At 46.7% G+C, this 14,432-nt stretch overlaps 2 protein-coding genes across 2 annotated transcripts in view; one reads left to right on the top strand and one right to left on the bottom strand.

Moving 5' to 3' along the window:
• LOC134541081 (monocarboxylate transporter 12-like) overlaps positions 1–14,432 on the top strand; it is a 52,160-nt gene that overhangs the window by 16,137 nt on the left and 21,591 nt on the right. The gene's annotated exons all lie outside the window — the stretch shown is intronic.
• Positions 8,554–10,753, bottom strand: LOC134541388 (serine/arginine repetitive matrix protein 1-like). The gene is made up of 4 exons (XM_063384811.1): positions 10,504–10,753; positions 10,179–10,415; positions 9,815–10,144; positions 8,554–9,656 (listed from the first exon to the last, which is right to left on the bottom strand). Exons 1-4 carry the CDS (start codon positions 10,751–10,753, stop codon positions 8,554–8,556), a joined length of 1,920 nt encoding a protein of 639 aa, XP_063240881.1.

Genomic DNA, 14,432 nt, shown 5'->3' with positions numbered 1-14,432 from the left:
ACAAAAGCCAATTGTTGCTTATGTTTGAGTTGAGCACCGGAGACAGAAGTAGGTTGTTGCCCATGTGTAAGTTGAGCGCAGGAGACAGAAGTCGGTTGTTGCCCACGTCTGCAGTTTCGCTTCTGCAGTAGCACTCTCTCTCCGCGCGCTCCGCCGCCGAGCAGGTCTGGGGTTCTGGGACGACCTGCCGTCACCCCGCCCCTGGCGGCAGCCTCGGGAACTGGTTCACGGCGGTTATCGCGAGTCTATTCCGGGGCTCGCGGCCCCAGCAGAGACGGGGCACGTCACACGGGTCGTTACCACAACGCCGAAATACCACAACGCCGAACGTACAGTAACGCCGAAAAATGTTGCTGCGGGGTTGGAGGAGAGGGCGCCACAGGAGCAAAATGAAAAACAACTGAATGAATTTGTGTGCTGACCTTACCTAACCTAACCTTTGTGGCAGTCCTGCAATGACCTTTTTTCGGCGTTAATGTATTTCGGCGTTGTGGTTAACTCGGCGTTGTGGTACACGGCAGTTTTCTAGCCGTCGGCGTTGTGGTCAATTTGGCAATTCGGCGTTATGGTTTTCGGCAGAAAACCTGTCCTCAACTCAAACATGGGCATCAATTGACTTTTGTCTCCTGTGCTCAACTCAAACGTGGGCAACAATTGACTTTTGTCTCCTGTGCTCAACTCAAACGTGGGCAACAATTGACTTTTGTCTCATGTTCTCAACTCATACATGGGCAAAAACCGACTTCTGTCTGTTGTATTGTGCGTTCGGCGTTGTGGTGCTTCCCCGACGTCACATCCTTGTCGACGAGACTTCCTGGAGGTGTCCCCCCCTCCCCCTGTCTCTCTGGAGGTGTTCGCCCCCAACACCTTCCACTGTGCCGCGTCCAAGTTGGAGGGTCATGACTAGAGACCTGAAAAACTCGCGTGTTCATTACGGTGCTATGCTAACATCATCGGTCCACTGTTAAACTGGAGGACTGAGGGGCCAATATAGAGACCCCTCACTCGTAGCTTGGAATATATATACTGTATAGAAGTCGCGAGTGGATAGGATTTACTCTACGTTTTTCAGAAGCGTATGATGAGCAGCTTGGGAACTTCACCGCTGCAGTGCGCTGCCGTAACGCCCTGAATCGTCTTAGTTGTTATTTGCACGTTAGAGCGCAGCGCTGTCGACGGCTGTCATTCCCCGCACCCCCCACCAATCATTCACTGCAGCTCAAGATCGTTCAACGGGAGGGGGAAGGGGTATTTGAAGAGTTCGACACTTGTCCGCTAGGGACCACCACAAGTCGATGCCCTGGAGATGGTGGCGATTGCGGCGGTGAATTAACCAACTACCTCAAAACCGTATTAGAAATTTTAACCGGGGCTGGCGACTTCTGTACAGTATATATATTCAAAGCTCGTAGTAAGTGTCGAATCACAGGGCCACCCAGTCGCGTGACGACTCAACAAGTCAGCAGCCAATGAACAGTTGGCATTTGCCCGAGTGTGTAGAGGATATTGGGAGTCTATCCTAAAGGTCAGTGAACCCGCGAATTTTTTTCCGGTCTCTAGTCGTGACGTCGCCGAAAACGTCACCAGCGAAGCCGCAAGTTGGATGACTTCAGTTTCCACAAAATGTTTTTTGAATACAGGACAGGCGAAGTCCACTAGTTAAAGAGTGGACACTCAAGTGCTATTGAATCATCTGGCCTTTTCCTCCCTTCCCTCCCTAGTAATCGCTCTACAACGTTGCAAACTTGACAAGACGATGAAAGAAAGGTTTTGTATATGCAAGTCTGTATAAATGAATTACTTTGCCGACAAGTTGTATGTATAAATGATAACTTTCTATTGAGGTTAATAATAAAAAAATTAATCAAAATGTGTATCGAATCTACTAGTATTTTTTTTTGTTACCGTGTTAACTCTGCAATTTATTTTATGGCTTTGTAAATTTTTATGTATCCGATAATACAATAGGATATTAGACCAAAAAATACTTATCATTTTCCTTGTGGTGCTACACACATACATATAAAAAAACTCAAATTTAGTTTCGAACCAGGCAACGCTGGCTGTGAGACTTCGCAGGAGCATTGCGCTAGCAGACATCTCGCTCGAGCACCGCACTGTATGACTTCTCGCCCGAGCGCCGCGATAGGAGGATTCTCACATAAGCCCCGCGCTAGAGTAGCTTCTCGCTTCAAGCAACTGTCTGGGTGACATCTCGCTTGAGCACCGCTGTAGGGTAACTTCCCGCTGGAGCACCGCTGTAGGGTAACTTCCCGCTCGAGCACCGCTATAGGGTAACTTCTCGCTGGAGCACCGCAATAGGGTAACTTCTCGCTGGAGCACCGCTGTAGGGAAACTTCTCGCTGGAGCACCGCTATAGGGTAACTTCTCGCTGGAGCACCACTCTAGGGTAACTTCCCGCTCGAGCACCGCTATAGGTTAACTTTTCTCTGGAGCACCGCTATAGGGAAACGTCTCGCTGGAGCACCGCTATAGGGTAACATCTCGCTGGAGCACCGCTATAGGGTAACTTTTCTCTGGAGCACCGCTATAGGGAAACTTCTCGCTGGAGCACCGCAATAGGGTAACTTCTCGCTGGAGCACCGCTGTAGGGAAACTTCTCGCTGGAGCACCGCTATAGGGTAACTTCTCGCTGGAGCACCGCTGTAGGGAAACTTCTCGCTGGAGCACCGCTATAGGGTAACTTCTCGCTGGAGCACCGCTATATGGTAACTTCTCGCTGGAGCATCACTGTACGGTAACTTCTCGCTGGAGCACCGCTTTAGGTTAACTTCTCGCTGGAGCACCGCTGTAGGGTGACTTCCCGCTTGAGCACCTCTGTAGGGTAACTTCTCGCTCGAGCACCGCTATAGGATAACTTCTCGCTGGAGCTCCGCTATAGGGTAACTTCTCGCTCGAGTACCGCTGTAGGGTGACTTCCCACTCGGGCACCGCTGTAGGGTAACTTCTCGCTGGAGCACCGCTATAGGGTAACTTCTCGCTGTAGCACCACTATAGGGTAACTTCTCGCTGGAGCGACGCTGTAGGGTAACTTCTCGCTGGAGCACCGCTATAGGGTAACTTCTCGTTGGAGCACCGCTATAGGGTACCTTCCCGCTCGAGCGCCGCTATAGGGTAACTTCCCGCTCGAGCACCGCACTAGGGAGACGCCTCAGCTGTTACCGCAAAGGCAACGGACGGGAGACGGAGGTCGTTTCTCCGGACGCGACCTTGACCCCGAACCATTCGTGTCGTCCAAGCGGCGATCTCGGAGGAGGCTGCGCCGAGGTCGAGTGCATCGACTGTCGCGCGTAGGTCGAGGATATCGATTACCGCACGTAGGTCGAGGATATCGATTACCGCACGTAGTTCGATTATATCGATTACCGCACGTAGGTCGAGGATATCGATTACCGCATGTAGTTCGATTATATCGATTACCGCACGTAGGTCGAGGATATCGATTATCGTGCGTAGGTCGAGGATATCGATTACCGCACGTAGGTCGAGGTTATCGAATACCGCACGTAGGTCGAGGATATCGATTACCGCGCGTAGGTCGAGGATATCGATTACCGCACGTAGGTAGAATATATCGATTACCGCACGTAGGTCGAGGATATCGATTACCGCACGTAGGTCGAGGATATCGAATACCGCACGTAGGTCGAGGATATCGATTACCGCACGTAGATCGAGGATATCGATTACCGCACGTAGGTCGATTATATCGATTACCGCACGTAGGTCGAGGTTATCAATTGTCGCGGAACGCACGTAACTAACCCGACAAAGCCTTAGAAGTTGGAGATAAAAAAAGAATCTGTACATTGGAGAAAATTATATATATAATTATACATAGTATATATAGTATATATGTACGGCTATTTATATTATTTAGAACTCAAAATTATAATTTCATTTTTTTTTGTACTTTTGTCTGTCTGTTTGACTGTTGTTCCAGCATTAATAGAAAACGGCTTGAAGGATTTTGTTAAAACTTTTTTATTTTTCAATTAGTAAGGTTAAAATAAACTAGGAACCGGAAAAATTCGCGGGGGCTATGACCTCCAGGATTGACTGCACAGTACTATATGTACACTCGGGCAGATGTCACCCTCTAATTGGCTGCTGTCTTATGAGACGTCCCGACGCAGTAGCCTGTGATTCGATACAGCAATGGTCGAGTGTTTCTCATTGGCCCAGGGTCCTCCAGATGAGTTATGAGCCAATAGCAGAGCTCGAATTGTAGCCTATTGCGAAATTAATTCGTGATTGTTTCCGGTCTGTGTATCTGTATATAATGACAGAATTCCAACTTCGAGGGAGTGAAAAAGAAGGGTAAATACGGTTTTCAAATAATTGTATCTCCGATTCTAAAAACAAACAAATTCCAATAATAATAAAAATACGATTACTACCAATCAAAAGTAAACCATTTTGCGAAATTCAAACCCTTAAAGTAAAAAATACGGTTGGTATTTTTTTATTTGAAAATTAATTATAGTATTTAATATTTTTCAAGAAGAATAGCTACAATTTTCTGGAACGCGTGCATTGTAAAAATTCACATTCATCATTTTTTTTTCAAAACGCGCCTAAATAATTAAACTTCAAAATACCCTCAAGAGCAGACCAGAAATATTGTACCATACATACAAAAAAAAAAGCCAAAGTCAGCTGACGTCAAATGTCACGTGTTTTGACAAAACAGAGAAATCCGTGGAAGGAACTTGATTTGACTTCGTTTCCATGTTTCTGTGTTCGTCTGCACAGAAAAAAAATGTCTGTACTTCTACAAAAGATACCTTTGGAAACCAGTTGCCAATAAATAGTTTGTAACACTACAATAAAGGTTTTGTAACTGTGTAAAACACGTAGCTATTGTTTTTTTTTTTTTTTTACATATATGAAATACGTTTTATGGGTTAATACCGAGTATTTTTTTTACAAAAATTGGCGTATAATTTTAAAATTTATCTCGACTATTTTACTAAATTAAATAATTATTTATAGACGTGCTTTTATTTATATCGAACAGTGAGTATATATATATATATTTTTTTATTTGATTGAATTTATTTTTTACAACAGTATTTATAATATCACTCTAGTCATTTTATTATGTTAATTATATTAGTTATTGTATTCAAAATTAAAGTTAGCTTTTTGTTACGCCAAGTATGCATAACTTCTAACACGCGTACGTAAGAACACCTACCCTTTTTTTTTTTTTTTTGGCAGAGTATTAGGGCAATAATTCATGTCTACGGAGACACTTTGTTTACGTGTCAACTACTGAATCCACACTCGTCGCTTCGTCAACATTTACAAACAGCGTGGTCGATGTTTGTGTCTGTAGATAACGAGTGTAAGAGCGGTTTGTTTGCTCTGCATCGTGCGAGAAGAAATGAGCAGGAAAATTGTTCCAACAACCGAAAGAAAAAAAAATGTTAGGTAAGACCGGGACCAAGCAATAAGTGGGAGACGCCATCTCAGTTTGTTAGTCATAACTATAGAGACCTGAAAAATTCGCGCGTTGATTTCGTGTTATGCTAAAATTCACATTATTATACCTTAGTGCTGCTTCTGCAATTGGTTCACTGTTAATCTGGAGGACTGAGGGCCAATTAGAGACCCTCACTCATAGAAGTGTCGAATCACAGGCCGCCCAGTCGAGACGACTCACAAGTCAGCAGCCAATGAACAGTTGGCATTCGCCAGAGTGTGTAGAGGATACTGGAGTCCATCCTGGAGGTCATTGAACCCGCGAATTTTTCCGGTCTCTAGTCATAACTGTATTTTTTAATAGTTTATTAATGTGTAACATCTCAGATCTCGATATACGGTAGGAGTTATTTCGTGAATGGAACGGAAGTCGTGTGGAAACGGAAATGTGTAACCGCGGTGCTGCCATCTGTGACTGATGGCGCGAACCAAAGCTCACAAAGACAAAGGTTAAATTAGTAGTATTGACTTTTTGATGCATTTTTAACGAGATTGGCAGTATTTCAATAGAATTCCTTGTCGAAATTCAGGTGCAAAGCCGGGTATGTATTATTTTTTTTAGTCTTTTTCGCTTTTATCTGAGCCGTTTCATCATATGCGGGAGCAGCTACGTCGACTATCGAATCATTTGATAAGCAGACCGAAATTATCAAGTATGTATGGCTTCGATAAAAACGAAAAAAAAAAAATACTTAAAAGAAAACCAGGCTTTGCACTTGATTTTCGACAAGGAATTATTTTAAAATACTGCCAATCTTGTTTGAAATGCTTAAAAAAAATTAACACGACAAAGTTTACCTTTGTCTTTGTGAACTTCGGTTCGCGCCATCCGCCACAGATGGCAGCACCGCGGTTACACGTTTCCGTTCCATTCACGAAATTACGGGAAGCCTTCTTTTCACAGACGAGAGAGCCAAACGTCCGATCGTGCATCTTCGGTTTTTTTTTTGGTTCATTGTAACTCATGATAACTAATGGTCAATTAGGTTAGGTTAGCTACATTATAAATACTTTAAAACATTGTGGACGGTTGATTTCGTTAGTATAGCTACATTAAAGATACCTACTGTGAAATCATGTAAACGATTTCCTAGCCCTGGATGGCTACATATTAAAAAGTTATTTGCTAAGCAACCATAAAATGATTTAACAGTATTTTTACTGTAGCTATACTTACCTAATATAACCGACCATCCACAATGTTTTAAAGTATTTATAAAGTAGCTAACGTAACCTAATCGAACGCAAAATTTAATGCCACATCGGTTTATACAATGAGATAGAACAGAAAAATAAAAGCGAGCATGAACTTCGGGGAACTTCGGGTGTGGCTCTCACGTCTGTGAAAAGAAGGCTTCCCAAACGCGCGAGCGCCCCCTGGACAGGGCTACCAACTTCACTCCGGGTGCCTCCTACCGCTGCCAACTCTAGAAATAGACTTGACAGTTTTTTCGCACGTAAGAAAAAAAATCACGCGAGCGTGTCTCCCAGTGCGACGTCTGATCCGCGGTAACGTGCAAATACACGTGTGACACGAATCTCGCACACGGAATTTTTCAATGTGGAATCCTTAAAAATAATACCGAGCGTGATAAATATACGCTAATTATGTGTCCAACTACATTTCTGGACGCGAATCACAAGTAGTTTCCGCACCCGCCGCTAGAATTCGTTTCCGAAGCAGCTACGTCGACTATTACATCATTTTATTAGCAGACCGAAATTTTAAACTCTTTAATGAAACGACTCCGAATAAAAAAATAATAAAAACGTTAAGAAATACTAAACCCCGGATTGACAAGTCAACAACCCATTAAGCCATCAAGCCGTAGTTCCATTAGATACATTGCACCAGAAACTATCATACTATACTACTTATGGCTTGAAATAGTTTTTCTTACTCTATGGTTCACATTACAGGAGGGTCGAAAACTGGTTTATTTTCAAGTACGCATTGTGTGCAAAATAATGTAATGCTATTTTAATTTTAAAACAACAATATGAATTCCTTTATATGAATTACTTTAAACCAGGGTAACCAAATTTACACTCTTACTTTTACCTCAGCATGGAGTTAGTAAATATGCCATTGTGTATGTAAGCGATTACATTTTTGTGCGAGTGGTATTTGCCGTAAAAAAAATTGTATCGGTGAATGCAAAACGTCAGGTAGAATGTGTCGGAACAAAAAAAGTCAATTTAGTTATAAATGTCAGCTGAGCGGTATTGCTTGCCAGGCGAAGATACACTCTTATCGCTTGAAATGGTAACTTGGTTCCTGTGTGGTTCGAAGATGGTGGATGGTGCGTGTACTCTGCGACTTGGAACGTGACTTGATCTGCTCCACGGCTGGAGGAACATTGTAGCCGCGACTCTTGGAACGTGACTCTATCAGCTCCACGGCTGGAGGAACATTGTAGCCGCGACTCTTTGGAACGGGACTTGATCTGCTCCACGGCTGGAGGAACATTGTAGCCGCGACTCTTGGAACGTGACTCTATCAGCTCCACGGCTGGAGGAACATTGTAGCCGCGACTCTTTGGAACGGGACTTGATCTGCTCCACGGCTGGAGGAACATTGTAGCCGCGACTCTTGGAACGGGACTTGATCTGCTCCACGGCTGGAGGAACATTGTAGCCGCGACTCTTGGAACGTGACTCTATCAGCTCCACGGCTGGAGGAACATTGTAGCCGCGACTCTTTGGAACGGGACTTGATCTGCTCCACGGCTGGAGGAACATTGTAGCCGCGACTCTTTGGAACGTGACTCTATCAGCTCCACGGCTGGAGGAACATTGTAGCCGCGACTCTTTGGAACGGGACTTGATCTGCTCCACGGCTGGAGGAACATTGTAGCCGCGACTCTTGGAACGTGACTCTATCAGCTCCACGGCTGGAGGAACATTGTAGCCGCGACTCTTTGGAACGGGACTTGATATGCTCCACGGCTGGAGGAACATTGTAGCCGCGACTCTTGGAACGGGACTTGATCTGCTCCACGGCTGGAGGAACATTGTAGCCGCGACTCTTGGAACGTGACTCTATCAGCTCCACGGCTGGAGGAACATTGTAGCCGCGACTCTTTGGAACGGGACTTGATCTGCTCCACGGCTGGAGGAACATTGTAGCCGCGACTCTTTGGAACGTGACTCTATCAGCTCCACGGCTGGAGGAACATTGTAGCCGCGACTCTTTGGAACGGGACTTGATCTGCTCCACGGCTGGAGGAACATTGTAGCCGCGACTCTTGGAACGTGACTTGATCTGCTCCACGGCTGGAGGAACATTGTAGCCGCGACTCTTTGGAACGGGACTTGATCTGCTCCACGGCTGGAGGAACATTGTAGCCGCGACTCTTGGAACGTGACTCTATCAGCTCCACGGCTGGAGGAACATTGTAGCCGCGACTCTTTGGAACGGGACTTGATCTGCTCCACGGCTGGAGGAACATTGTAGCCGCGACACTTGGAACGGGACTTGATCTGCTCCACGGCTGGAGGAACATTGTAGCCGCGACTCTTTGGAACGGGACTTGATGTGCTCCACGGCTGGAGGAACATTGTAGCCGCGACTCTTGGAACGGGACTTGATCTGCTCCACGGCTGGAGGAACATTGTAGCCGCGACTCTTTGGAACGGGACTTGATGTGCTCCACGGCTGGAGGAACATTGTAGCCGCGACTCTTGGAACGGGACTTGATCTGCTCCACGGCTGGAGGAACATTGTAGCCGCGACTCTTTGGAACGGGACTTGATCTGCACCACGGCTGGAGGAACATTGTAGCCGCGACTCTTTGGAACGGGACTTGATGTGCTCCACGGCTGGAGGAACATTGTAGCCGCGACTCTTGGAACGGGACTTGATCTGCTCCACGGCTGGAGGAACATTGTAGCCGCGACTCTTTGGAACGTGACTCTATCAGCTCCACGGCTGGAGGAACATTGTAGCCGCGACTCTTTGGAACGTGACTCTATCAGCTCCACGGCTGGAGGAACATTGTAGCCGCGACTCTTGGAACGGGACTTGATCTGCTCCACGGCTGGAGGAACATTGTAGCCGCGACTCTTGGAACGGGACTTGATCTGCTCCACGGCTGGAGGAACATTGTAGCCGCGACTCTTGGAACGGGACTTGATCTGCTCCACGGCTGGAGGAACATTGTAGCCGCGACTCTTTGGAACGGGACTTGATGTGCTCCACGGCTGGAGGAACATTGTAGCCGCGACTCTTGGAACGGGACTTGATCTGCTCCACGGCTGGAGGAACATTGTAGCCGCGACTCTTGGAACGGGACTTGATCTGCACCACGGCTGGAGGAACATTGTAGCCGCGACTCTTTGGAACGGGACTTGATGTGCTCCACGGCTGGAGGAACATTGTAGCCGCGACTCTTGGAACGGGACTTGATCTGCTCCACGGCTGGAGGAACATTGTAGCCGCGACTCTTGGAACGGGACTTGATCTGCTCCACGGCTGGAGGAACATTGTAGCCGCGACTCTTGGAACGGGACTTGATCTGCTCCACGGCTGGAGGAACATTGTAGCCGCGACTCTTGGAACGGGACTTGATCTGCTCCACGGCTGGAGGAACATTGTAGCCGCGACTCTTGGAACGGGACTTGATCTGCTCCACGGCTGGAGGAACATTGTAGCCGCGACTCTTTGGAACGGGACTTGATGTGCTCCACGGCTGGAGGAACATTGTAGCCGCGACTCTTGGAACGGGACTTGATCTGCTCCACGGCTGGAGGAACATTGTAGCCGCGACTCTTGGAACGGGACTTGATCTGCACCACGGCTGGAGGAACATTGTAGCCGCGACTCTTGGAACGGGACTTGATCTGCTCCACGGCTGGAGGAACATTGTAGCCGCGACTCTTGGAACGGGACTTGATCTGCTCCACGGCTGGAGGAACATTGTAGCCGCGACTCTTTGGAACGGGACTTGATGTGCTCCACGGCTGGAGGAACATTGTAGCCGCGACTCTTGGAACGGGACTTGATCTGCTCCACGGCTGGAGGAACATTGTAGCCGCGACTCTTGGAACGGGACTTGATCTGCTCCACGGCTGGAGGAACATTGTAGCCGCGACTCTTGGAACGGGACTTGATCTGCTCCACGGCTGGAGGAACATTGTAGCCGCGACTCTTGGAACGGGACTTGATCTGCTCCACGGCTGGAGGAACATTGTAGCCGCGACTCTTTGGAACGGGACTTGATGTGCTCCACGGCTGGAGGAACATTGTAGCCGCGACTCTTGGAACGGGACTTGATCTGCTCCACGGCTGGAGGAACATTGTAGCCGCGACTCTTGGAACGGGACTTGATCTGCACCACGGCTGGAGGAACATTGTAGCCGCGTCGCCAGCGGCCTCTGGCGACAGTCAGACTGCGCGCAGAAGACTGGGGAAACTTTCCATGACGTCACGGCGATAGGATAAGCGCCCCCATTCGCAGCGTCAGGGCGATGAGGAGGGGTAGGGGAAGTTTGCGGAACTGCCGGAGGTTGAACGACTGGTACGAAAGTATTTTCGAAGTGCCGAGCTTCGGAATAGCGGCCGTGAGTAGCGACACAAATGTTTGTCCCTGCGACGATGTGACGAGGCTGCGACCAGCGCAGGGCCAAAGTCGCCGCGACTTTTGTCACGTTTCAGCGACTTTGAGAAACCTCGATGTATGGAGGGACATCAGAACAGAACCATGGTTTTGTAACGTATCTGAATGCGATGGATTTTTTGAAACAAACGACATTCATATTATTTTTTTGTCTCGCTATCCCAAGCATTATTAATAATTAGTGTGTGACATCTGACATCTGACCACGGTAACGAGCAAATTCATGTGTTCTACATGTTGCAAATAATACTGAGCGTGATATACGTAAATTGTGTTCTCAACTACATTTCTAGACGCGAATCACACGTATTTTCCGCACCCGCCGCTAGAATTCGCTGCCGGAGTAACTACGTTGACTATTGAATCATTTGATTTGCAGAGAAAAATTGTAAACTGTATAATGAAACGGCTTCGATGAAAGCGAAAAAAGGCTTGAAAAAAATACTAAACCCCGGCTTGGACCAAATTTTTGTCAAGGAATTGGGTTTTAAAAAAATATTTTTTTTTTTGTGACAAGAGACCATGAAAATCACACATTATAGGCTATTAGAGCCACTGGTGTAACCTGTACGATGGTTCGCACTTTAGTTTTAATTTTTATTGATAGTACACACATGTAGGAAGGTCGCTATGTACCTGCTCTATCGTTACCTTCGCACACTTTGTTGTAAAATTATTTAAAAAAAAAAAAAAAAAAAAAAAAAAAAATCGGCCGAAAATTGGCGTAGTTGCGTGGAATGACTTAGACTGTTGTCCCAAAATCTCTGGCCCGTGCGGCCGGATGGAGCGGGCGGATAGAGCTAACTTAGGCGCAGTAAAAAATGTGTTTCTTCAATTTAAACTTCTGGACGCGAATAGCACGTAGTTTGATTAGCAGACCAAAATCGTAAACTATGCAATGAAACGGCTCCGATAAAAAGGGGAGGGGGAATCGAATGATGATGATGATGATGATGATGATGATGATGATGATGATGATGATAATCATCATCATCATCATCCCAGGGTTTGGACCTGATTTGTAGAGACCTGAAAAATTCGCGGGTCATTACGTGCTATGCTAAAATTCAAATAATTATGCCTTAATGCTGCTTCTGCCATTGGTCCATTGTTAATATGGAGGACTGAGGGCCAATTAGAGACCCTCACTCATAGAAGTGTCGAATCACAGGCCACCCAGTCGTGACGACTCACAAGTCAGCAGCCAATTGTGCCGTTTCAGTGCTAAATTCAGGCACAAATGTACGATTTTCTTAATTTTACGAAATTTTTAATTTTTTTTACTATATCTTCCATATTATGTCCCACTGCTTTTTTTCCTCATCGAGATTTGTTCAGTCGAGTGTACCGACAGGTTAGTTTGTTTAGCAGTTCAGTGCTCCCAACCAGTAGCGGATCCAGAGGGGGGGCTAAGGGGCTCAAGCCCCCTCCAAAAGCATCTGGGTCCACTATTATTTTAGTGTTTGCCTTGATAAAGCCTAGCCTCAGCTGGGTCAAGCCCCTCCCAAACCAAAATCCTGGATCCGCCACTGCTCCCAACGCCGTTCCCAGCAATTAAGGCTGAGGTTTGCTGGCGACATGCTGGGCCAGCGATCGTCTCGTCTGGACCCGGCTAGGCGTCACGCATCGAGCTGTTCACCCTAGGGGGTAGCGTGACTAGAAAAGCTGTTCTCTGCTCCCAAAGATGCTAACTCCTCTTCTTGTAGTCGTGCTGAAGTTAGCTGCCTCTCTCACGAAACGGTGTTCCGTTCATCAGCCCAACAACACGTATCGTCGTGTCGGACCAGCCTGTTCCCAGGCCGGGTCAGTCACCGGTCGTAACACCTCCCCCCCCCCCCCCCCACGTTTCTTCTGGTCCACGCAGGTCATAACCCACAGCCGCGCCAATGCCCGGGATGAAGGCCACAGCCCCTCGCGCCCCAGATGGACCACACACGACATCTCGCGGGAGTTTCGCCAACTACCGGGCATGCTCCCTCGCCTCTCCGCCAGAGGACAGCATTGTCTCCTCCTACCCCAGCCAGGCCTTAAGGATCGACTTGCATCCAAGTCGAGAGGTCGTTTAGGGCTTGTAGTTCTGTGCGCACTCGCCAGGACGCGCTAGAGTGCGGCTACTCCAATCGGAACCATTCGGGTTCCCTTCGGGTTTTCCGAAGCCCCTCCCCTGGACAGGCGACCAAAGACAGTTTTAATTAGGCGAGCCGGCGCCATTTTTGACGATTCGGTGGGCAGCACGCGATAAGGGCGGATCTCTCTTCGCAGCCCGAGACAACGCGCTTCTGAAAAGTCGTGAACGGCTTTCTCTAAAGAATGTAGTTGGTTATCGACAAGGCCATGTGCCTTAGCACTAAATTTTTATTTTCTTTTAGCTGCCTGAAATAGTTTAGTTTTTGAAATAGTTTTTTTTGTCTTAACTTACTATTCTTCTTGGCGACCGTCAACTTCCGCATCGCGTAGATATACTCCACCCCGCAGCTTAGGTAAGTTGTTTCGACGCCCCACACACACTTTTCCTTTTGCTGTTCTCCTGGGCTTAACTTCGCCCAACATCAGCCGCCTGTTAACCAACCTAATTTGATGGGAATACTGGTTACAGGCGGGGATCAAGAATTAGGACGAGAAATTCCGCTCCAAATTCAACTCCCGAATGCGCAGTTCATTAGTTAGTTCACCGAAATTCATCGCCTCCTGCAATCGGAGAATTTCTCAAGAGTTCCAGCTTTCAACGTATTTTCCCCTGAGTGGAAAAACCACAAAATAATTTATAATTCTAAACAACCAGTTTCAGGACACCTTTTATTTATTTAACGAGTAAATGTAAGTTTTTTATAATTTGTCTTATGAAGAGCCTGCACGCTCAATATTCAATGGGCTGTAAAGTTAAGAGACCAAATGACCTAAGATTCAGTAAAGTATAACCATTGTTACTTATTATAATATCACGCCCCGGGGCCTCCCCATTTGGTTAATTGTTTAACAAGATTTAATGTATTAAGTATAGCAAATAAGGTCAACAATTTTCTTGGTATTTTGTTTCGGCTGTAATGCCATGGGTCATCTTCAGTGGGATAATGTTTGTAAGGTCAAAAACAACAGCAACAAAATCATTAAGTAAGATTTAGTTAATGCCTATATAAACCAAACCAGATCTTATTATTTTCTTATCCTTGATCACAATCCACATAACCTTACCAAGTTTTAAGGAGGTTAATCATAAATTTTGTTGTGCGTGTGCTGTGCCCCTATGGGTAATGTGTTTAGTACTGTTTCTGCCTGGTGCTTCCACAACCAATCTATATATTTCTT

The sequence above is a fragment of the Bacillus rossius genome, chromosome 18, assembly GCF_032445375.1.
Source record: "Bacillus rossius redtenbacheri isolate Brsri chromosome 18, Brsri_v3, whole genome shotgun sequence".
Taxonomy (NCBI): domain Eukaryota; kingdom Metazoa; phylum Arthropoda; class Insecta; order Phasmatodea; family Bacillidae; genus Bacillus; species Bacillus rossius.
This window is presented reverse-complemented; position numbering and strand designations above follow the sequence as displayed.

Bases quoted from the DNA above. Each gene is read 5' to 3' on its own strand.
- LOC134541388 (XM_063384811.1), bottom strand. From the start codon at position 10,753: ATGTTCCTCCAGCCGTGGAGCACATCAAGTCCCGTTCCAAAGAGTCGC. The intron at 10,416-10,503 runs GTTCCAAGAGTC...ATGTTCCTCCAG, and splicing joins CGTGGAGCAGATCAAGTCCC to CCGTGGAGCAGATCAAGTCC. The intron at 10,145-10,178 runs GTTCCAAAGAGT...ATGTTCCTCCAG, and splicing joins CGTGGAGCACATCAAGTCCC to CCGTGGAGCAGATCAAGTCC.